At 36.6% G+C, this 26,491-nt stretch overlaps 1 protein-coding gene across 2 annotated transcripts in view; it reads right to left on the reverse strand.

The window, feature by feature from the left end:
- The window catches only part of LOC128885614 (cadherin-87A), a 272,729-nt gene that overhangs the window by 87,361 nt on the left and 158,877 nt on the right, over window positions 1–26,491 (reverse strand). For both annotated transcript variants that reach the window (XM_054139716.1, XM_054139717.1), the window contains exon 3: window positions 9,906–9,961. In XM_054139716.1, coding sequence (XP_053995691.1) covers window positions 9,906–9,961 — 56 coding nt within the window. The remainder of the gene's footprint in view (window positions 1–9,905; window positions 9,962–26,491) is intronic.

A 26,491-nucleotide genomic window follows, 5' to 3' on the forward strand; every position in this document is an offset into this window, starting at 1 on the left:
GACAGTCAAGACGAAGCTATAGGGTTTTTGTAAACAGCTCCTGGAATGAGTCCACGTTCTATTCCGGGAATATTCAATGCTGCCGTACGTAATCAATAAATTGCGGAAGTTTCTACGTTAATGATAATTCGAAATATAGAGAGCAGAATTTAAAAAATACGAGAGGAAGTAGAAAATTGTCTACTACCGTTGTTCAATAGACAGCAGCATTTTAATAGAAATAAATTTAAGCCTTCGCCATAACGAACCTTGATTTGAACGATTTAGGTACGATCGCGAGTAATACGCGGACATCCTATTTTTGCTAAACAAAAATTGTTAATTCTGCTTGGTGAAACCCAAGCTTTATGTAAATAAATTGTATAATGGAAAGTGTAGATAGTTTTTTACTTACCTTCGTACTTGACGTAATTAGAATACGTAAAAAATGATTGAAAAAATATCGAGTGCAGGAAAAGAGGCTTAAAAGATGAATATATTTTAATTGAATCTTTCCATTCTTTATTTACTTGACTCGTAATATACACTAATATTATATACTATTTATATGATATAATTTATATCGTATGTTATTCGTATCGTACCATTTAGTTAACGTTAGACTCTTAACCTCTTAGAACCGATAAACACAGATAAAACGGTCATCGATGCTCGAAGACACTAGACGCGAGTAGAAACAGCAATCAATGGTCAGACAGTTTACTCCATCCAAGCTCGACTGCACGCTGCACTCTCCTTACTTTTAAAATCGTTCCTCTCGAGAACTGAACATCATACGAAAAAAATGTATTTCACATTCAATTTACTGTTTTACATAAGAACAAACGTTGAATGTAGTTTCGTTGTTTATTCTCAGGTATGTGAATAATTGTAATTGGATTTATCAGGTTAAGTGCAGGTAAATAAATGACAAAAAGACTGTTTATTTTCAGAGAAACCTTCTCCTTTATTAATTAAAGTAATACAATATCATATGTATTGTAAGTATATTCTTTCCCTTTTATTTCTATTCTTATTAAATATCTGCTTTGTTTTTAATGGTAGGTAAAAATGTCAAAGGAAGACAATTGCTTGTAAAGTAGTAAATATTACGACAAGCAAATTATTAAATTATTCGTATTAAATAGTAATTCAAAGTAGAGATATCCATACGTAGTATAAAGTAAAGTCCCTGGTAGGCGTTTGTCTGTTGGTTCGGGCTAGCCTCCAGAACCACTTGATGGATCTTCGTGTGATTTTCACTTTTTAAACTTCTTTTATGAAACAAACTATGTATGATAAAAATGTTAGCAAAGCAGATGACGAAAGAACGATATTTAAGATACCGTTAAGATATCTCTAAAAAATGTACTGAAGAATTATTCAGCATAAAAAGTTCTAGAGAAAAGCCATAATAAACGTTTTTAAATAATGGTTTGTAGTACCAAATTAACGTGAAACGTTACGAACTTCTTTTCCTATACAACTGAAACTCACATTCGTTGAATTTACGCTGGTACTTATTCTTACGAGTTCGCCAAATTCACGAATTCTATGCGGTGTTATATTCCTTCAACTTCTTCTTTTCAGAATGAATTTATTCAGTTCTATAGTGGAAAGTCCTGTCACCCTGACGATCAACACGTTAAATCAGCGCCAAAAATCTTGCGAACGCTTCAAATAGCAGTATTCCAACGCATGCGCAGCCCTTTTGGCGTCGTTTCAAGATATTCGCACTCCAACGTAACGACCGCCTTCAATTTTTTTTTCCCACGGAACGACGCGTAATTTGAAAAGCCACGCGGATTATGCGGACTCGCGTCGCGGGGATCGCGATCGCGGAGCCAAACATAGGGTCGAATATCGCGAATGGTTTGCACGGTCGCGTCTGCGGCACGGCAGATAAAGGGCTGGCGGTGGATAATTACCTTCCCTTTGGCCGGCAACGGGTGTAATCCTTGTTGGGGGTTAGGTCTGGGGGCGAACGACCGTGTTGGCCCTGGCCCGTGGACCGTGCAACGTCCTTCGTCCGTTACTTGGTTATTTTGTCCTCCGTCCTCCTCCCTTCTTCGATCCTTTCCTTGCGCCCTGCGCCGCACTCGTTGCTCGTCTCCGTTTCTTCTTGCCGCGACGGTTCACGGCTTTGCGAAATTAAATGAACGCGACCCCCGCCGAAAGGATCGCTTTGATGTCGACTCCGCGGACGCAAGTAATTTATTTTCCGCGGACGGGGGTGGCAGAAGCGAGGCAACGACTAGTGACATGTTCTTTGATTACGTGCGTTGGACATGTTAATTTGCACCCAGCCGGTTTTGTCCAGAGTCAAATTTGCACTGGACCCTGTCACCGACACAAACGCCGCGCTCCGAGCCCATACGTATCATGAACAGTTCTTCGCCGGCGAACTCCTGGGCGCGGCTTAAGGCTACAGCCCTCGTACAGTCACCTGAATATTCAAGAAACACCTCCGCCTCTGTCATTGCTTTGTTTCGAGAATGGACGCGGAAACGAAACAGACAGCGGTAGAAAAAGAGCTGGCTTAAGGGGGCACGACATCGACACTGTAACGGCCCCAAAAAGAGAGCTACTTTCTGAAGTTGTTTATGTTGGTTGTCTGAAGCTGTTATATCCCTAACCGGAGCAAGTTTAGGGAAAAGTAACCTAATATATTCAAGGAAACAGGTTTGTAGTACGTGAAATATTACAGGACTTTGTCTTGCCTGTCTGCTCCGACTGTTCCTGTCGAACTGCTAAACAAAAAAATATGTACATGTCGAATTGAGTAACATCCTCCTTTTCGAAGTCGGTTAAAAAATAGCAGTCAGGGTACTTAATTCTAAAACGGGCCATTCAAATACGCCCGAACTCCGATACATGGAGGACTGTGCCTACGAGGTTCTATTTCCGGCCACTTTATTGCTGCTGCAATAAAGCCCTTGATATTTTGGGGAATTCCAGTTTTCAGGAAGTAACGGTTGTTTACTTCGACTGTTTAGAAAGTAATTCTACACTGAACTTTTTTCAAATTTTCGGGATATTTTATTGAACGATTAACACGTTCCGGGTCACGTGTACACGTACAGATATTTGAGCTGTTACATTCGAAAATGGAACGAGTCTATTTTTTCGTGTATCAAGATACATATTTAAAGGTTTGCATTTGAATTAATTTAAAAATATTGGCAAATGCTAAACAATTCGAATGATTTTAAAAAATTAACGATTTGTTTAGCTCCAAATAGACTTATACAACTTTCAAGAATAACATTATAAAAACAAGCAAGAGGAAATTTAAGTCCATATTTTTATAGTCATTAGCTTCACTGAAATGGATTTTTTAATGTAAAAAATAATAATTAAAATGAGAACATGTAAATACGCGAATAACCAAGTGCAAAATGTAAATTACTTCGTTAAAATAACTACAATTAAAAAAAAAAATTCAATTTTAACGATGTTATTTCTCAGGCACTAGCTAACAATAAGTAATATCTGATAAAAGCGCAGCAATGTACACTGAAGTCGTAATAATCAATAATAATTGCAATAAGAAAATTGTTTTAATTATAATTATTAGGAATGGATTTATATGATTATAAATATGAAGAGAAAATATCTACATCTTACTAAAATTACCGTTAACTCATTTTTTCTTTAAAAGTGGACTTATTCTATTTTTTAAATATAACAGCTCGTTCATTTAATAAGCTGAAAACATATATTTTGTGAGAAATTTAATTCTATGAAGTATATTTCCACCAAACAAATGAGGCCTTTTTCAAGTCAAAGTTTTTTTTCCGCAAAATTTGGCATAATATTCCTGAAATGTCTATGTTTCGAGAAAAATAAAATCGATTTTTAAAAAAGTATACTGTGTAGTGCCTCTTGAAAGTTTCTCATGCTGGTGTACCCACAATGAAGCTCTTTTGAACGGCTATGTGGTGTATCATAACAACTAAACACACGCTAGTTTACATGTTCCATTCTGTATCGCAAACTCATTCCCTCAATTTCGTAGTTGTAGAAGTTGTTCCTTGATTACTGTTCCGTTTTACCTCGAGAAATCTTCTTTGCAGTGAAAACGTAGAGGTATCGAATTTACTTGACGCGTATATAATGTCTGTTGCTGTTGTTTACCGTATGCTTCTTTGAGAATTTATTACCGCAACATTGATCCACTACAAATGCGGATTTGTGTAGTCCTCCTTTAATTGCGAATACATGAGGGCCAAGGCTGAAATTAAACGATAAAACCGAAACAATTTTATGAGAATGGTATTCAAGATTTATCAAAGAGATGGAAAAATATTGTAAGGTACGAGAGAAAATATACTGTTAATTAAAGTGTGAATACCTCTGTTTTAATCTTGATTAAAATTTAGTTAAATGAAACTGTATTACTTATGAAAAAATCGAATGTTTAAAACGTTCATCAACAGAGCGCTACAACGATGAAAACGTTATTGAAAACGATTACTGAAAACGTCAGGTATGATTGATCGCTATCATACCTGTGTTTCACGTTAAAATTCTTAACATACAATATAATTTAGGTATCCACCGCCAGCAATATAATGAAACGATTAGTTTCATTCCATCCTTATATTACTTCATAATTTCAATTGACTTACGAGTGTCTGGAGACTTAAGGGGACCTGTAAAGTTAATTAAAGAAATAGACGTCTTTTTAAGTAAAAGTGGTATAACCAAGAGGAATCGAGAGACGTTCGTTTCAAGTATTTTAATCGAATTTCATCGCCAAACGAGGAAGTATAAAAAAAAAGGAACGTTAGGAAAATCCAACGAGGTTTTCCTTAAAGTTGGCCGCCATATATCGAGTCAAACTTGGAAACAGGTCTCTATGAAACTTAAAAATATTGAGAAATTCTTTGATATTACCAGAGGAAATACGATTTATTCTCCTCCCTCGATTATATCTGCGTAAGCATTTCTCATTCATATATCCGTAGTTTTGCCACGAATAAGCGGTATGCGATTCATTTTTTTCTCATTGCCGGTTATAATCCTTCAATCTATTTGGAAAGGGAAAATACGCAAATATAGTTTCAAGGAGGTTGAAAGTAAATAACTATACTAAACAAATGTGGGCACGCAACGTACCTATTTCGATTTCGATTCAATATACAGAGTGGACAAGCTATAATATGCATAATCTTGTGTATAATATTAGTTAAAAGTTCATTAAACGGGATTACTATTTTTTCTTTTATTTTCGCCGCTGTTTCTGTTAATGAAACCATGATATTTATTTGGCACACTATGAATGCCGACGTTGCGATGAGTTCATTGACCTTCATACTACCTCGGCAATTGTAACAAAATAAAAAGTAGTAGCCTCGTTTGATGAGCTCCGTCTAATCTTTCAACTTTTACCTAAAAGGTTTTTGCTTTATTAATTTCTCCACCTGGTACAACTAATGAGAAAATTATTGGTAAAGGGTTGAATTAATCGCTGACCAAAAACACTGCAAATCACACTTGCAATACTTTCTTAATTACAGTTTGATAACTACAATTTAAATTGCAACAAATTTCTTCAAAAAGTTACATTAACTAAGAAATTAATAACCTATTTTGAAAATACAGTAATTATTTCATCGACGGTAAATGCTTAAAATGTTATCTATTAACGCGAGTACATTTATGTGCATGGTCGGTGAATTAATAAAAAAACATGTTAAATTATTTTACAGGTGCACTGAAATTATGTATCTGTTAGCACGTGTTAGCTGACCTTTGGTTTCGTGCTAGCAAATTTTCTGAAAATAGAATTCTTCATACAGAACTCTGAAGATAGAATAGCTTCAGCTCCGTCTGACTGCATACTGACCAGAACTACTGATATTCTGTTTTCCAATTACGTGAGCGACTACGCAATATTTTTTATAATTCAGGCGAGCTCTAGTCGGCGTGCAACGATACAAACTAGTGGAACGATTGCAGTTTCTTCAATATTTTTACGAAATTTATAATTTGCATGTCCTTTCGTTCGAAGTAAACGGTAAGAATTACGCCTTTCTCTACTAGGTTCTCTAAGGTTCAACGACCTTATGTAATACAGGTCGTTGAACTGGTTTTAACATCCTTTATCATGATAAGGAAGCAAGAACATACCGCTCCATTTAAAAAGAAAATGGAGGTGACCTTAAAATGCCTGAAGTACTTCCACAAAAAAATGATTATCGCCACATATTTCTGTGAAACTTATGGATTCGAAGTAATTGCTCCACCCTGTATACAAACAAAATTTTTGGAAAGGCACGAAAGACTCCATGTTGACTGTTAGGCCGAACGCACACGGGCGCAACCGATTTGAAATTAGTGTTGCAAACCGTTTGCGCTCTTTGTTTTACTTATTCCACTATCTTTCTTTTTTTTTTTTTTTTTTTGTTTGGTCTTAAGGGTTAATTTCATTTTTCGTACGACGCAGCATAAAGGAATTATAATTGGGCTGCACAGAAACTTTTCGGAGCCACTGTAAGCAGAAAGTGAGTTCGCAAAGCCTGACGACGATGTCGTACAAAGGAACTATCCGTAACGAGAAAATCGAACGCTATGGGTAGGGGCGCGTGGAACAATCGGTCTCTAGTTTTGCGAGGACAAATTATTCGGGAGTATTAGAGCCCCACGCGTTTATTAACGGGCTCGGCCGTTGTACGCGGAACGAACAAAAGAGGAGGCACGGAGGTCTAACGAGAGGAACGTAGGAAATGGGAGAAGAAATAATGGGCACGAGAACGAGAGGAAGCGGAAATGGATACGGTGACGGAGACGCGAACCAGCGGCGACGAAGTCGATGAAAGAGAGCAGAAGAAAAGAAGGGTTAGGAATGGACGGGCACGGGTATGGGGGCGGGGAGACTTTTCAAGCGATCAAATGTGATCGAACAGACGCGAATGCCGCGTATTATTGAGCGAGCGACGCATTATCCAGTAATACGGTCGACTGCATCCGGCATTATCGGAAACTCGTTGCTCTGCCTCGACGAAGCCGTATTTAACGGGATCCTGAATGAATCTCCCGGGCAGAAGCCACATTCAGGAGCGAAATGACAGTATGCAAACCGGGTGACCGATGGAAATTCGACGAGCACGCAACCAACGGCTCGACGTACCAGAATCTCGTGTTACGGATAATTCTCTGATGCATCGAATAAAACCAGGGGATAGGGTCGTAATTAATGTATCGACTAAAATGTTTTTGTTCACAGCGGCGACAACATACAATCGCTACGTCCGGGTCGTTTATTTTCTGCTTTTAATCGACACTTTAGAATTATCATTGTTTTGAACTACCTTCCTTATTTATTCGATCTATTCTTCCTGTCATTAAAGATTCGATCGGTCCTGGTCAGTCTTCAAGCACGGTTACGGTTAAGAAAATGGGGTACCCTCAGAGGTAGCCCTTGACCTGGCGATTACAATGGTGGTCATCTTGACCATTAACTTCACCCCCCTCCCCTCAGAGCTCAAAAACTGAAATGGTTCAAAAACCATTTCAGTTTTTTGCAATCTTAGTGAATACGTCATTTCAAACTTTTTTTTTTACATGGAGGAACATCGTAGCACTAGGCCCGGAATTTACTGTCCGAGTAGGTTTGAGCAGTAGGTTTAATGTATTGTGTATACTGTCTGAGTAGGTTTGGAGTAGTTGTTGGTGGGACGACAATATTGAACACTGTTAATGTACATACTGTCTGAGTAGGTTTGGGGTAGTTTTTGGTGGAACGACAATATTGAATACTGTTAATGTATATACTGTTTGAGTAGGTTTGGAGTAGTTGTTAGTGAGACGACAATATTGAATGCCGTTAATGTAAATACTATCTACAGGAAAATACTGTCTGAGTAGGTTTGGAGTAGTTGTTAGTGGGACGACAATATTGAATACTGTTAATGTAAATACTATCTACACGAAAATACTGTCTGTATAGATTTGGGGTAGTTTTTGGCAGGGACGCAATATTGAATACTGTTAATGTAAAAAACTGATGTTCCTTCACGGGAAAAAAGTTGAAAATGATGTAAAATAAATTACGTTTAATTTGCATAATACATTCTTTTTTTTTTACCATGATTGTGTTATTTCTTACCTAAGATGACTTCGCACGACGTTTTAAAATAGCTCGTTGAATTCGTCTTGAAAGCGGCTATCATCCGGTCAAAGAAATAAATGAAGGTGATATCTCGGAGACGTCTCCACCCAGACAAAAACAATTACCACCACCTCCCCCACCCTCTTGGAAATTTTTGTCTGCACAATTTTTCAATACAACTTCAAATCTCACAGATAATGGCGTCGGTCACATTACAAGAACCACCCCATACGATCTCTTTGGATTTATCATACACATACCGAATAATGAATGAATAATTTTTATTTACATTTTTCAAATACTCTTGGAGCCGTTACAGCAGCGTTTCACAGCTGATGTGCCCCCCGATGGTGCTCGAATTACTTGAGAGAATCAAAGGTAAATGCATTCGTGCCTGAATGCAGTGCGAACCTCTTAAAATATTAAAGCTGTCGTAATTAAACTCGGTACGGCCGGTTGATTTTGGATTATGAAACGGATTTAAGAACGATCGCGGCGTTACAGGGGGCGGCTCCTTAGCAGCAGATAGAGGTGGGTGGTTGGCTGAAAGACCCAATGCCAGGGCAACAAAATGCTCAAGGAGCGAGAGGTGGGAGATTCATGGCTCGCGAAGGACAGTCGCGCGAAAGGCAAACACCAACCCGAACGACTAAAGTAACGGAATTAAGGGGGACGAGGATGACGGTGCCGGATATAGGAGGAAAAACGTGGATAAAGCGAGGTAAGGGAGGGGTAAGGGAGAGGGAAAAGGGAGGGAAAAGTGGGATGGAAGGAAAAAAAAAAGAAAACGAAGGACAACATTTCTCTTTCCGGTGGAAAACCGTTTCACGGTTTCGTCGAGATACGCGGCTTTCTAAGAAGGGAAAAAAGAGAAAGATGCGGCCATGAGGGAGAGTGGCAAGACGGTTCCGTAGAAGCTTCCTGTTTCCCCTACCGGAAAAAGGAAACGCCTTCTCCCCCATTTCTTTCGGTTTTGTCCCTCCAGAGAACCTTTCGACCTCTCCTGATAACAGAATTGGACATTACTCGAAGAAATCAAAATAAGCGCGAGGCTGGTTCGAATGTAAACGAGATTTCGTTTGCATAAATTTAGTGGACGAGTCGACTCGGAGACTACTTAGAAGGAGAGTCTTTCTGGTGCTCTGAATTTTCCATTTGTATAGAACGTCGAAAAATGTTGGCACGTAGTTTTATATGGCGGAAAATATGAATTTTTGTAGTAAGAAAAGAAATCTAGAAACGAAAGTCTGAAGCAATTCTGAAAAATACTTTCGGCTGTTCTTAATAAGTATCCGAATTGTGCGTTAATATTAATAATAATTTAGTAGACCACCAGTTTTGAGTATTTGTCTAATTATAGTAATTATGCGAATAAAAATGTGCAGTTGAATACTTTGTGACATTTATTCTTGCACTATATTTAACAAGAATATAAATTCTTCTTCTATTTTTTTATCAAATTATCGCAAGTACTTGAAAAAGCGTGAAAGTAATGTAACCACCATATAGAATCCCAGTTTTGCCACAGAATGTTTCAACACAGTTACTTTGATCTTAAAGTTATTCGTATAACTATAATAACATATCGGAGCTACCCAACTCTGGATAGAGCAGATTGCAACGTTTTCGAAACGTCGGCAATAAATTATAAATTATTGCAACAACTGTCTGGAAACCATGAATATTACAACGAAGAATGACACTCGTGAAAGTCTTAAATCTAAAAACTATAATAATGTTAGATTATTTATCGAAGATCGGTTAGGGCAGTACAAAGGAACGGTAAGGAGAATTGTAGAAAGACACTCACCAGTGCATGTAGTCGAGAGACAAATTACCAGGAGTGCAGTAAGCTTCTTGAGAAACCTGAAAGCAGAACGAACGTTCTCATTATTGATTGAATCTTGACGATGACAGGGTACGAACGAGACGCAGAGAGACACCGAATTATGATCCGATTCCAAGTTTAATTAACTGGTTGCTTTGGAACGCTGTTTTGAGCAGCTCTAGCGCCAACATCGTGACTCTCCGGGAAATTATTGAAAATAAATATTATTGAGAGGATATTTCAAAGTTTGAGTTTACGTTCACGACAATTTAAACGCGATGTTTTGCGAGGAACATTCATCGAGAATATTCGGAAATGTTTGACTAACTTACCAAGCAGAGTTAGGTAAAATATTATTTCAAACGGTAAACAGTAAGGTGTGAAGAGTAATTAGAAGTAAAAAAAATGTAATGTAAGAAAAGTTGATGCAAGAAGTTGTACCAAATACAGATTCTTATTCGAATAAAAATTAATTGCCATGATTCAGGGTGCATCACTTTCCCCGCAGAAGTCTATCAAGGTACAGAACTGTATGAGAAAGCTTCATTTCGCAAAAAATACTTATGCTAACATTTAATCACATTAAGCTTTTTAGTTTTCAGTTCCATTTTTGATGTCTTTACTACATGGCGACGGTAGAAAACGTTTTTATGAATATTTCTAATAAGAGTATAATATTCCTAAAAGAATTTTCTCCAGTACGTAATAAGCTTCTTCATTTTAGGAGATCACGGAGTTCCACGAATCTCAGCACTTTAGTTTGAGATTGAAAGGATTCAAAATCGGTGTGAAATCGTTATGTGTCATGTTTGTCAACGCGGTAGGGTATTTCTGAATGTGAGACGTAGCATTCATTAAAATAGATTCGTAGCATTCGTAGTTTCGCAGTATTCATTAAAATAGATTAATGACAAGATTCCCAGACATCAAACACACATGGATTAGTGTGACTGAATGCAGTCAAGCGCTTCACTCGGAACGGAGCTGTAGCTTTGTCCGATTACTAGAATCCCCCTGTGTAGAAAGCTTTTAATCCTTTGCTCTTTTTTGACATTTAACCTTTTAACTGCTGCACTCGAGAGAGAAAGAGAGAAAGAGAGAGAGAGAGAGAGAACATGCTCGAGTGGAGATGATAATATTATTTTAGACGCTCAAGTAAAAGAAAATATCAGGTGTGTATATATATATACATACTTCTTAAAGTGAATGTATAGTTCTGTAAGATTTGTTTAATATCTTATCGAACTTTTACATATATATATATATATACTTATAAAAATAATTATCAAAAAATAAATTGTGAAATTAATTGACACATGCGCTACATAAACTATAGAGAACTGAAACGTTACACGTACAGCCTATGATTCACAAATATATAAACATAAAATACACTTAACGTAAATTTATAAAAGTAACACGTCGCATTCCATTCTCAAATATCGATCATAATACTAATACATTTTAATGACCTCTATGATAAAGTTGAACGCTTTGTTAGTTCACCGTGCATCTAAAACTAGTCGGGCAACTGTACCATGCCTCCAGGACCATTTTATCCTTGTCCTTGTCCGCCATTTTCCTCGTTAGTCGATGCTAGCAATTAGAGACAACGTTCGCAAGACGCGTCGAGGCGTCCTAGCTATTAAACGGCGTATAAGCAGAACGAAATTTACACGGTACCGAGATCATACGCGAAACGAGACACATGCCCTGGCATGTGCGCCTTACCAGACCGTGGATCCGTTAAGCGATGGTGGACATCACAGATGCACTGGATGTAACCATGCTTGTGGTTCGGCATACGTCTGTATCAGTGTCGACGTTATTAAACAGGATGAAACATTTCGCCTACTGTTACGGGATACTATTCCAATCTAATACACCTGAGACTCTGCTTGGCTAAGACGCTCGACCATTACTAGTTATTTTTACTCGTGCTGCTTGTTGTTCTTATTTGTACTTGTCTGAAATATTTGCTATGATGTGATACTAACTGGTTTTATAAGTTCCAGGACAATTAGAAGATAGTAGGAATAAATTGAAATTAGGAATCCACATGTAGGTCTATGCTTGGCTGACTAGTTTCACCATTGCTCGTTATTTCTACTTGTGCTATTATCTGAAATATCTGCTATGATGTGATATTAGCTGTGTTTATAAGTTCCAGCTAATTAGAAGATAGCCCTGGGTGTTGATTCCTAATTTCAATTTGTTCCTACTATGCTTGGCTAACAAGTTTGACCATTACTCGTTATTTCTACTTGTGCTATTGTCTGAAACATTGAGTATAATATAATAATAGCTGTTGTTATACATTCCAGCTAATTAGAAGATACTAGGAATAAATTGAAATTGGAAATGTACATTCAGGTCTATGCTAAGCTAACAAGTTTGACCAAAACTCGTTATTTCTACTTGTACTGTCTGAAACATTTGCTATGGTGTGATATTAGCTGTTTTTATAAGTTCCAGCTAATTAAAATTTTCAGTAGGAGTAAATTAAAATTACCGAGGTCAATCGTAGAAGGAAGGTATCAAGTCATCGTCTCACTTACGTACGGTGAGAATAATAACACTGACTAGAATACCAAGCAATCCTTATAAATGCACAGGAAACAATGCAACATCTGTAAGGCTCGATTTCGCGTGGAAAATAATGTTCACTTAATCTTGTTCACACACTCCTGTTCCCATTAAATTTGTAAATATCATACTTTTACTAAAAATAAACCAAATAATTTCATATCTTATAAAATTTGTTTACAAATATGCAAGCATTAATAATACGTAAAGAAATAAAAAATTGACTCCAAAAAGACTATTAATTATATTAATATTAATATATTAATTATTTTTTTAGTACTGAAGATTTCTTCAACAAATAAATGTTGATAAGATTTTGATTGCTATTCGGTCCCCCAAATAGTTCTGTTGAATGTAACACGTGGCTGACTATTAATATTAATTTAAACTGTTTATTTCTGTAATATGCTGGTAACAATTTTGTCCCCGACTGTTCGAATCGGCAATGGTTCCATGAAAATGCATACCAAGATCCTTTTTCCAAAATGTTAACATTCGGATTATATTAATACGTATTAATAGGAGGATAATTTAATTGGAGATAATACTTGGCAACCACAGCGAGACAAACATATGTTGATATTATGGATGCAGAAGGCGATGTTTGCCATTAAATCGTACGCGGAAAGCTCGTACGCACGTATCAGAGAAGACACCCCCAAATTAGCCACCACTGAACGTAATGGTTACATTGTGCTCCTCCTGGCTAACAAGCACATTTATCCCGGCGGTATAGTTACAAGATACGCGCATCTGATTTACGTTGTAAATTGCAATTTAATTATTTTCCAGAGAATAATTTGTGGGCGGCGTAATTTGGAGGGTTGGGGGCAATGCGCGTAACATACTGCGGTGAAATGGTTCGATTGGATTGAAACGATAAAATATGTCGGCGATTATGAAAGTGGTGCGAGTGAAACTTTCCAATCGGTTGAAATCTTTGCTTATTATGTATTATGTCGATTCATGTTACTACGTTATGCAAGAATTTCTGCAAAATTTAACCGAATATACAGTAAATATTGGATAAGTGCAAGACAGAATTGACTGGATAAATGCAAGTAATGTGATCCTAATCGATTGCTTTTTTCCTCGGACCTCTTTTTATCTCACACTCTGTCCTTTTCTCCGTTCGACGCTCGACTCGAGCCAAATGTTCGATTGAATAACTGCAATGTTTGGTTCCGATTTCCTTGCACTTATTCAGCCTTTACTGTATTATATATATTAGATTGACTGTTAAAAAAGAAAGGGGAACCCTGTCCTGGTAATCCTCTGCCCTCTCAGTCCCCTCTAGTCTCGCGGACCCTCGCCAACTATCCAGCAAAGGTTAATAGCTGTTCGTTGATTGACATTCTTAGCTCACATAGTAATGTAACGTGCGTAAACTTTGGTATTTTTTATCTCGGAAATGAAAGAGTGCCTAACAAAATCCCTTAACAGAGTTTCTGTGTTAGTGTCAGGAAATACATACAACAAATTTGATCAAAATCTGTGACATCAGTGTCGCAAGGTCTCCTTGTCAGTGCAAGTAGCGAAAGAAACTTTTGGAGCAACCTAATATTGCTATCGAGCTTCGCAAGTGTAATGTTAATTAATCATGACGGAAGTTCGGGCTTTCGTAAACCATAAGTCTGATATTCTCGAAAAGGATTCTTCGTATCGAATCTCAATTCCATTAGCTGTCCTGAAAAGTTAGACAGTACTTAAAATAAATTATTAGGCGAGCCGGAAAGTAATCAAAATGTCTTCGACTTGGATAAGTTTTTCAACGAAAAATCGAACGACTGTTTTTTTAAAGGGAATCGAACAATTGCCTTTACGTTGGCAAAAAGCGTTAGAAAATGATAGAAATTATTTTTTCAGCACCGAAGATTTCTTCAACAAATAAATGTTGATGAGATTTTGATCGCTATTCGATCCCCCAAATAGTTCTGTTGAATGTAACACGTGGCTGACTTTGTCACGATAGAGACACATCCTTCATTTCTGGAACGAATAAGAGCACAGCCTAACATTCCCCAACGAATAATGGTACAATCTAATGGAAACATTCTTACGATTGACCGTTGCTTCTGGCGATTAATAGGAAATATTAATCTTTATCTTTCGAACCGAGCCACGGGTAGCCCGTAAGACCATCGCGCCAATTTTCTTTTTTCGAATGATTTGCAGCCCTTTACCTCGATGATGGATTGCCTGCGGTCGCTTTGATTCTAGCATACGATAATATTGGGCATCGCGAAATGGAAACCACGGCATGCAGTATAGCCGCATCGAGCAGCGTTCACTGTCAAAACGCGCGTTGAGGTCACTGCATTCCAATAGCATCGGTGCGTGTATATCACGCACCGCAGAACCTCTATCCGATATATTGAACGTATATGCTTATACTCCGTTCCTAATGAAATCGGTAAATGATCCGTGGTCAATTACGAGGGCTATTCAAAAAGTTCTCGAACCGTTTACATAGCGCGGCAACGATAACTCCGATCGAGGCTGATAGAACTAGGTTGAAACCTCGTGGATAATAAAGTATTTTTGCGGACTTTATATCTGTTATTTTTTTAAAACTACTACATTTTTTTGTAAAAGCGGTGATTTGTATCGTGTGAGAATGCAATAAGGAACCCAATAGCCTATTCCGCGTAGCAAACGCAGGCATAAACGTCTACTCCTTAGTATCGTTCAGGCCCTTCGAAATTAATATTAGGTCTACTGGAAAGTTCTGTCCGATCCGGTTGCAACAAGTACAAATTGCAATCACCCTGGCAAGATGTCATAAATAATGATACAAATGATATTACTCAATAAAATTTATTCGAGGTGTGAAAGACTTTCTTTCGCTATTCTATTTGTCTCATTTTGTTTGGTCTCACTTTAATCAGAAAAATGCCAGGAACATGATGGTAAAAGTTTTGCAACAATAAATCTAATAATAAAGAAATTTCATCGTTGCGTTAAATTGTCTCGCCGACATAATCTGATGTTTTCGCTTTGTCTTTTTCTTTATTCGCTGTCCATCTCCATATTGAAAACTGGTCGGTAAACATCGGAGAATATACGAACTCTACGATAACTGCACAAGGTCAGTCCCCGAGCTAGTGCAGTTATGGAGACATTACTGTATCGTATTACCGTAAATGAAAATTAACCGTAACAGGAACGGATGCAACGAAAGCAAGCGTAACGAATAGACACGCAAATTTGTTTAAACAGATGGTCGTTTGCGTTCGTCCAAGTAACGGACTAATATATTCGAATCGCGCATAAATCGTAAACGTTTCGAAAATCAATCTTCTCGGAGTCTAGCGGTAATCCGTCAATTTCGTGGAACGATCATCCTATTATCGAACGAAGCCAATAGTAGGCGGTTAAGTACCATCCACGGGACAAGCGACGTTTGTCATTAAGTCGCATGCAAATACAGTGGGCACACAACGGCTAACGTGTTCGCGTTTATCACAGCATGACCGATAAATAGACACACGTTCATTAGTTGCCACTCTATATCGCTGCTACATCGGCGCCGGTTTACAAAGGAGAATTGAGAATGGATTTAACGTCTACGGCGTGACAATACACCATAGGGTCCCTCCCACAGTCCCTCGCTATCATGCTGATAGATACCGAGCACCATTTCCTGCCTTTCGGCAATAATTTGATGATGCCGATTAACGTCGCCCCATACTTCGATATACTCGACGTGTTTCACCTTGTATATAGGGTGTCCAAGCAAGTACAACCGAGCATAGGAATGATTCTCCATACAAAAACAGATGGAAAATGTAGAATACGTATTACTTTCTACGACTTTCCATTATTGAGAAGAACAAGTTTGAAAATTTGTTAAGTATGCGTGGAATTGTCTTATTTTTAATCATGATACAACCCTATGCGCTCCAAGCCTTTTTCTGTTAGACGAACTAGGAACTCGAAACGATTTTTGCTATATTAGGGAAACGTTTACAGGTACTTTGAAATGATTTTAAACTCAAACAAACGTAAACAAATAAGAAAATGTATACAACATAAACCGCACATATAACATATAAAATAAAATCTGTTAAATAATATACTTTGTATTCGGCTTTTGTATGATATTTTACAAAACAATCCCCGAGATGTGTGTGAATCTCATAATAATATGAGGTTTCTCGGCTGCCGCCATGTTTATTACGGTTAGAGAAAACCTTACAGTCCCTTTACCCCTTTCAAAACATATGGAGCTTTCCATTTAGCCGAGGTTCATGTTGGATATTTTAAGATAGCCTAAACTGAATACTCGGACTGGCTACCTATTTACATTCATACCTCAGTAACGCGGTCGATAATTATTATTTTTTTTAACGGTTTATAATATCGGTTCTTACAATATATCAAATTTTCAGCAAGTTCCTAAATTGCATCTCGATTTAATTTGGGAAAATTCACGTGAAAATTTGTATGCTCCATAAGAGTCTGTGTTATAATTACAAAATCTTGATATCGTTTTTCATAAAATTGGCGTGATCAATTTAAATCGAAATAGACTCATACGATTCACGTTTAATTTAAGAACAATCCAGTGAACGTTTGTTGAAATCCTTTATTAAATAAATCTACAAAACAACTACCTCGAGAGTTTATTCTCTGATCTTAATTGAGAATTTCTGTCTCTAAACCAATATACTCGCCTTTTTTTGCTTTCATTTGGTTCCATTTTTTTTCTGCCTTGTACAGGACGGTAATAATATGATATTAAATTACGTCGCTTCGTCGAACACGTGTAATTCGCGCAAAGCGAAATCGTTAAATGACCGCGCGTTAATTAGTTGACGCTGAACACCAAGGCTACATTATCACCCGGCACACAAGAGATCACACTTGGTAGCCGGTGTCACTTGGTCGGCCGCGCGATGACGGTGTTTCATCGTGATATGACTGAACTAACTTCCCTCCTAGGTGGACATGTTTAATAAGGACCGAGCTAATTGCATCAACTATTAACGTTGCAGGTACCCGAACAACGTGAATTGCATTACTGCTGCGGATAGTGTCGTGACGTCGAACTTCTGCCCGCAACTAAATCATTCATTAGACGTGGAACAGTCCTAAACTGTATTAAGTATCGATTCCAGGGAAATGCAGATGTTTAATTACTCGGATACGTTTGTCGCTACTCTTGGAATACAATCGACATTTCTCGCTCTTCAAGCTGTAGGCGAATAACACTATCACATTAGTAAATACGACTGGTGTTTTACAATTTAATTTTAAGTTCCTACTTTACGTGTTTTTCTACTTAATTTACTTTCAGAACTGGTTAAATTGGCGAAACTCTAGTTCAGTTATGTTTTTTTCCTGTCATATCGGATCCACCATTTTGAATTTCTATATTTTTGAGGTTAGATTTATACCAAGTTTCATTCAAATCCTGTCACTTTTCGCATTTTGTGCCGCCATATTGGATGCGCCATATTGGATGCGCCATATTGGATGCGCCATATTGAATTTGTAAAGTTTGAGTTCAGATTTAGAATCAACGACCTGAAAAGCCTCTGTATACCACGTTTCATTCAAATTGAATCATTTTTCGCATTTTGCTCTGCCATATTGAATCCACCATATTGAATTTCTAAATTTCGAGTCCAGATTTAGAATCAACGACCTCAAAAACCTCTGTATATCAAGTTTCATCAAAATCTTTTAAAAGGAACTCATTAGGTATTCAAAACAAAATATGTAAAGGTGTGTTTACGATTTTTACTACTTTACTACGTAACGCGTACGCATTACCAGGAATTTATGTAGGTGACTGGGATAGTAATTCATTCATAAGTATTTATTAAATAAGAAACATTGAAATGCCGTAACTTGGCGTTCATTCGATTCGATTCTAACAAAATTCAAATTAAAGGACAGAATTTCTACTATCTAATAAAATACTTGTTACAATTGTTATATATTCTCAAACAATTCTTTCAAAATATTTCTTTCGTTTATTCATAATCAACATAATTTTATAACATCTCTTGCAATTAAAATTATTGGTCTCCCAAGATTTGTACGAGCGAATCTTTGGATCTATATTAGTTAAATCGCATCCATTGTAGACTGAATGCTTTTAAAGTGTACTCATAGTACAACAAAAATGGACAAACTAAAAATATATAACAAACGTTTTAGATTTTGTGTCTATAATCGATTTTTCTCAAGATTGGTACCGCTGCGTGAAAATTGTTCGACATTCTCATAACGCCGTCGTTTGTGAAATTGGAGCAAATAAATTCCTTTTGCAGCAAACAGTGCAGAACGACCAATAAATGAAAATACAACAAAACAAACTGTAACGAAAATACAGCAAAACAAACTGTAAATTGACTTGCTATTCGATGGATTCACGATGAAAGGGGAAGCAGTTCGATATTTTTAATAAAACTACATCTTCTGCTGGATATAGTCTGGTACGGTAAATATTCGGCGTATTTATTTGACAAAAAGTTGCAATTGAAAAATACACTTTTACAGAATTTATATCCATTTGCGGAACATTTTTCTGCAGCTAAAGAGAAAAACACGTTTCTGGTTAATTATTGAATATTCACCTCATTCCGCATTCTAATTAGCCTTTTCACCAGTAGCTAACAACAATATTTGTAAACATTTCATATTTTAGTATACAATTTTTGTAACCGCTGTTACCGTTGATCAATGTACTGTTGACTACAAACATAAATTTTCTATAGAATTTTTATGAAAATAGTGTATACAGCCAAGTTGATACTATTCGTTTTCATTTTTAGAAGATTTAAATGTCCCTTCTTACTTTTCTAAGAAAATAATTAAGAAAACGAAGGGAGAGGCCTCTATTTATATTATTTGACGGCTTCGATGTTGCCATGCATCATCATATCTCGAGAGTTGCTACAAGTTTGGAGACAGCACACTTGCGACAAGTTTTGGACGTGTGATTAGTGCAAAATGATTAGAACACCTGCTCATTTTCATTTAATCGACGATGATGCACAAATAGACTCATTATAAAACACGTAGGTTGAACGAAATGAACATTCAGCATTTTATCCTCGACTCGTACATATTAGACTTGTCTTCAGGTTTCTTTGGGTAATTCAATTTATTCAAGTCTTTGATATTTCACAGAAATATATAAGTACAGTACTGTCTCGAAATAAGCAACACGGTCGGGACTGGCGAGTTGCTTATTTCGAGGGAGGTATGCTGTTCGGCTTGACTTTGTTCTCGAGCATAACGAGAGGTATTGTTTTTTGAAGAAGGATAGAGCATAACATGATTTCTCATTTTAGTACTAGTAAAATCGAATTCTTTTCGGTTCTCTCACTCGGCGGGGACTTCAAACAAAAAGGTGGGGATAGCGAGTTGCTTATTTCGAGGCGGGAAACAGTTGCTTATTTTGAGACAATACTGTACATTGTGTATAAAAAGTATTCGTACACCGACCAATTCCGAATATAACTTCGGAAAATTGTAGTATAGTCAAATCTGGACAAGTGAACTCACTCACTCGAACTCTCTTGACATACCTCTAATTCCATACATGGATAAATTTCGATAAATAAAGTTCAATTGCAGTAAAAGGGAGAGAATGTGAATCAATGAAATTACCAAAAATCAAAGTTTAATTAAAAGCATAATATAGCAGTAGCAATAACACAACCTCTTGATTTTTATTATTAACATACAATTAATTAAACGAAAATAAATTCTTTATGTATGCCACATTGTTTTTAGTTTTCATGTGTATCAAAACATTTTCATTTGGATGCAATTTAGAAAAATGTTGGTAATAGGAACGAATTGTCCATTTTTCCGTGTGACGCAAATGTATTGATTTTTTAAGTTATACAAATAACTACTTTTTTATACTGCATTTATTTTAAGATAGTCTGTTTAAATACACTAAAAAATTCATTAATGTATCACTATTTCACGAAGTTATGTTTGGGATTGATCAACATCCAACCGTACATAATTTATCGAAAATTAGTTCCCAACTACACCAACGCGCGCCAATATACAGAAATAATCGTGATTTCATAGATACTCGTATCGGTTGAGCGAACATTCAATCGACTGTATAGTTAGCTGTATTTGCCTCGATCGATTTCCCTCTTTATTCGTTCTCCTGTCGTTTTTCATTTGAAGAGCATTACTAAGGATATTGTTTGTGCAATTTAATCTCGATGCTATTTCAAATTTTTATCAAACAAAACGTGTTCCCGGTTCATGTTCGATATTCTTTTTCAACGGCGAACGATTATTATCGCGAAAACTGACGTGAAATTGAAACGAATTCGCCATCCTGCGAAAACGCGCACGAAAAAAACCTACACTGCAATTTTTTTTTTAAACCAAACGAATGCCGAACTGTCACTGTTTGCTATGATTGCATGTCCATACAACTGATTGCGACACACGTGCCAGGTTTTACAAAAGAATACAAATAAGCGCGTTTAACTCTTTGAAGTTAGGTGGGTTAAAAACTACCCCACCTTTCGCTTAACTTTACTATTTGATTTAAAGATTTTCATTCACGTGACACGTTAAACCATCACTAAAAGTATAATAAGTGGAATGTAGAAATGTATTTAAATCAAAACGCGTTAACAAGTTGTTGACACTGTTCTTTTGTGCAGCTTGAATTTTATTTTTATTTTATAACCGTGTGTCTCAATGAGTTAAAGGGTGAAATACTTTTATGACGGTGTTGCAATTATTACAAAACGCTGGTATTTCAGGAATGCAATGCAAAGCTGGAATTATAACGTTTGCTTTTAATTCTTTATTTAATTCGTAACTCACGAATTATTACTTCAAGTACGAGCGGTTATATATTTTTAAATCGTTATTATAATACAAATAAAATTAAGTTGACCACATTTCATTCTCATGTACGAAGACTTTCACGGGCCACTGTAGTTACCTTTGGTAGAAGCAACATACGTAGCCAAGAATCCATCCCATATCAAAAACAATTTGAAACACCCAATGTATTCAACTCCTAAATCTTTTGAAATAAACAAACCTCTTCCAAAAATTGTAGCTCATGATCAAGTAGCCTCCATTGAGTCGTTAATAACTAGAATGCGGATCTTCATCCAAAATAAAATCTTTGCAAACGTACCTACAAAAATTGAACTTACATAAGAATTCATTTTACCCTGCAAATATTATAATACAAACTTTACTTTAAATATTTTTTTATATTATTGCATACTGTGTGCATTTTGTAGTTTCGTGCATATTCAAATTTCTTATAAATCCGTAAAAATACGCAGTCTATTAATAACCTTATAAAATGGTTGATGTGACTATAAATAACTAATACAAAAAAAACATATATATAATTTTATTTTGTTTCTGCCACTGGCATGGTGTTATCCGTTGTCTATAAATTTTAATGTCTCTTAATTAAACAGAACCAATTAAAGCGGGCAATCCCCGGTTGAATATTTGCAAACACATCTAGGCAACTAGAAATGACGAGCAGTGGACAGATACATACGCCAAGTTGCGTTCAATCATATTCGGTGAATTTTCGCAGTATGGCACATCATATTCTCTATTGTACCAGCCGTCCCCACTCATTCTGTATTTACCAATTTCACGCAAGCGACGTCTATAGGCGATCAATTTTCGATTTTACCCGTTACAAAGAACAGCCATGGCTATTTGCTCGATTCTATAACAAAGAAAAAAATATACAGGAACGGCTTTTTGCGAAATATTTGTTCCAGCAATAGCCATGCAACGTGCACAAAAAGGATCGGTGTATTATGGTTGAAACTGGCAGCTTGGCAACTGGAAATGAAAGGTTGCTATAATTCTGTGCACGTCGAGATCGTTGTTTTAATTTCGACGATAATATTTTTTAATAAACTTTCAAAAACATTACACGGATTTATTGCAATCGCTTTTATAAAACGATTACAAAGAGGATATTGTGCTGGGAACAATTTTGAAAAATGCATGCAAAAGTTCTAGGTATCGCACAGGGTATATTTTAAAATATATTTTAACAAACATAAAAGATCATTATATAAGATTCTTAATTGTCAAATGAAGAAGGTTCCTGTTTTTCGTTGTAGAATAAACGAACCTTTCTACGATAGTTTGTGGAAAATAATTAACTGTTGTTTTAATTTCAACGATACATTTTTTTAAATAAATCTCTGAAATCTTTACACGAATTTATTACAATCGGTATTATATTTCGATAAGACAGAAAATGCGGTGCTAGGAGCAAGAATGGAGAAAAATACACTGACAAATTAGAAGATTGCTCGATTCCATTTATTCAGATAATAGATTTTTTATTATTCATATAACAGATCTATTTATTATTTTTACATTTTTCACATTTATAAATTTTTTATTATTCATACAACAGATCTATGTAGTATTATATATAAAAACACTGACTGTACGTGAAATACAAATTCTTAAAAAAATCTTTTTTCCTATGATAATAGCTCCTAATACAAGTTTCCTTCTTGCTGCGTCATAATATTTATGAACTATTTATCATAATTAGAAAATTCTACGTTATCGTCGAGAAATTGAATATAAGACGTATCCAAGTGTTCGTATAATTTTGATAGGCAGCGTATCATTTTGTCCAGTACCGTTACTGGAAAAACTGCCATGTTTGCAATTATTTTAACTGTTGGGAATCATCGGCGGAAAAATAAAGAAAAATAAGGACGATGAAAGTTAATTCGAAGCTGATACATTTAATCAAATTATACGTCGAGTTTTAACTGAAAATAACCCGGTAGTTTCAGAAAATACCACGTTAAGTTAGCAGCCAGTAAAATGGCTAAACGAGCTCGGTGGGGTCGGCGTGAATTTACGGGATTGGTTAAAGATCTCGTCTCTGGTCGTTTTTCTCCTATACTTCGGGTCTCTAGCTCGTATAAGCGATGTGTACATTCTCGGAAATGACACGTTTCTCTGTTTGAACGAGTCGATTAAACGTAACGAGCGTATGCCGTGATTGCGCGCAAGAGGCACCGGGAGCACGAGCTTACTTATCAAAACCACCGCTCCTAACAACGCCAAGGGTACGTTAGCCTGCAGCTTAAGTTAGTTTACTACGATGCAGACAAGCTTAATAAAGCTCCGCGTGGCCTATGTGCATCATAGACGTTACAGGTTCTCAAGCAACGCGATTTTCATTGCCGAGAAAAATATCTGGATAAGATATCATGAACCACAACTGAATTTTCTGTTTATTTTATTATTCTTTCACGTAGAAGAAAATTCTTTAGGAATGGAAAACCACACTGGAAATGAGCGAAGAGTAGATCGTTCAGTTTTGAAATATGTTGGCTAATGGTAGCAAAACATGATACTATCGTTAGAGTTTATCGAACGATCGAGGGGTGTGTTGGAATAATTACAGAAAAATTCCTTTAAAAAATTCCTTTTTTTCGTGGTGCAATAAGGCGACAGCTCCGGTCACTAGAAAAACTGATGATGCTGATTTGACGGAGACAGAGCAGGAAGAAGAATAAATTTTGCACCAATCTTACGATGGTTTTGTATTCTGCGTTTCTTGTTTGTATCGGCAAATGTTTTCAGAATAAAATAAGCATGTGTTTGAAAGTAAATTGTCTTCTATTCATTCGAAAAAGCCCTTAAATTTCAGGTGTATTTTAGAACGGGGCGCAATAAGGATGCAGCTCCAAACATTAATCCTCCCCCACCACTATGAAGAGGAAGGATGGAATTCGGAACGACATAATTTCATAATTAGGTACCTACGCTATGATATGGAAAGGAAAGGGAAAGAAAATTTAAAAAATTCTGAATTTTAAAACGTTTTTGTTAATTTCCGAAAAATTTGAAAAATGGAGCTGCCTCCTTATTGATGCACACCTCTTAAGAGGCTTGGAACATCAAAAAATGAAGAAAACTCACTTTTTTAAAATATTTTTTTATTAAAATATAAGCAATTCCGAACAGTTCTACGCAAACAGAATTGTATTTGGAGCACTGGAAGCGGTAAACAAATTTTTTGGAAAAAACATTCCGTAGGACTGTTCAAAATCGCTTACACTTTAATAAAAAAATATTTAAAAAAAGTGACTTGTCTTCATTTTTCGATGTTCCAAGCCCCTTAATTATTGTACATTCAAAACAGTACGGTCGTCGATATAGATGAGCAACGCTTACTCATCAGTAGGCTGCGGATGTTTACGCATTTATGTCAAATTAACATACAGGGAAATTTACGATAGATTGCACAAATGCACAAGTATATAAAGTATCAAGAATACCACACATCGCGTACCTTTCAGAAGACGAGACATACTTTCATTCAGGTTTCAATTATTTTTCTGTATCTATGGAAATATGAATCTGCATAAACATCCGCAGTATGTAACTCGTTCTATGCATACGGAGCTGCGGATAGGGAAAGAGAAATATATGCACGCCACTGATGGAAATCTCGCATCGTCGATTAGGGGTCGACTAAACGTTAGAATGTTAGCATGTGCTACCACGCAGATTGAATAGAGCGTATAAATTCTGACGTGTTAATTACGTCACCCTTACGATTGCATTAGCATTGCTGCGCATGAGAGACAAGAGACTTACACGTTCGCGTGCTGATAATCAGAGGTGTATAGAGTAATAGCACATTCTCGTCGTGCAGTGATTCACATGTGGAACTAGGGTCTCGATATAACTTCGATTATTCCATAAATCATTGTTGTTAATCGAGACTCGCGCGAGACTTCACACGGTAACGTCGCGATAAAAAGACTATCTAGGCAAATTGCCTGTTTCTTCTTTCCACGTTACGAAATTGATGAACGATCGTAACGTAATAATAACGTTACAGAGCCAGCGAAAGAAACGTGTATACAGTTACGAACAATTGATTGGGCCCAGAAGAGGATAGTTGTTCGCGAACGGGTGGAATGTTCGTGGACTGTGTAAGAAATAAATTCCACACGGTGGAATGTTTTGTTTAAAATGGGTCATTTTTGTCTGTTTGTTAAAAGGAATATTCGTGAGCCAGACACATGATGTTCACAATAATACTTGTTAATCGGTGAGTTAATATCGGATGAGCTGTATAAAGTTGTTTACAGATCTTACAAGGTTGAGTTTGTCTGAGGTCGTTAACCCTTAGAATTTATTATTTGGGTTGAACTTTAATTTAGCGGACCGAACATTTTTAAGTTTTGTTTTTATAGAATCCTGTAGATTTCGGCGAGTAGAATCCGAAAATGGTATCAAAGATATACATGTAAATAAACTAGTCTAAATAAAAATTGTCCATACAGAAGTGGAGTTCGTGAAATATCAGCTCGTTCAGATATTTATAACTGAAAATTAAAAATTTCTTCGTCCACTTTTAATCAAATTATTCTTTATCATACTTGTATGCTACTTATTAATGTATATAAACATGAGAATATTAGTGCATATTTCTCAAAACCGATTCATTCCGTAATGATTCAAGAATCGTTTCATCGTGCGTACAGTGCACGCCATTCCGTGCAGTAACACGCACGGAGACGTGCCCAGGTGACCAAAATAAATCAAATTGCAAACAACGCGGCATCTGTTAATTACACCATCGGGTTTAACCGGAATTAATTCCGAGAGAGCGCTAGTCTCGTCGTAAACGGGCGGCGGCACGTCGAGAGGGCGTCTGGCGACACAGCACGTTTCACCGTAAGTAACTACCGCACGATACGGACATCTCCGCGTTGATTGCATAAATTATTAACGTTACTGTTCCTAGGGTAACGCGGGATCGCTCTAACGCAGACTACGTACGGTGCCTTTGAAACGAACTGCGAAAGTTTAGAAATATGTCCTCGTTCTCCTAATAGATGCCTGCGCTATTACCTTGGTACACGCTTGATATCTTTTAAACGTCGTATATTTAATCAAAATAACTTACACGTGCTTCTGCACATTTTTTTGAACGATTACTTCAT

Source organism: Hylaeus anthracinus, unplaced genomic scaffold (assembly GCF_026225885.1).
Source record: "Hylaeus anthracinus isolate JK02 unplaced genomic scaffold, UHH_iyHylAnth1.0_haploid 11981, whole genome shotgun sequence".
Lineage (NCBI taxonomy): Eukaryota > Metazoa > Arthropoda > Insecta > Hymenoptera > Colletidae > Hylaeus > Hylaeus anthracinus.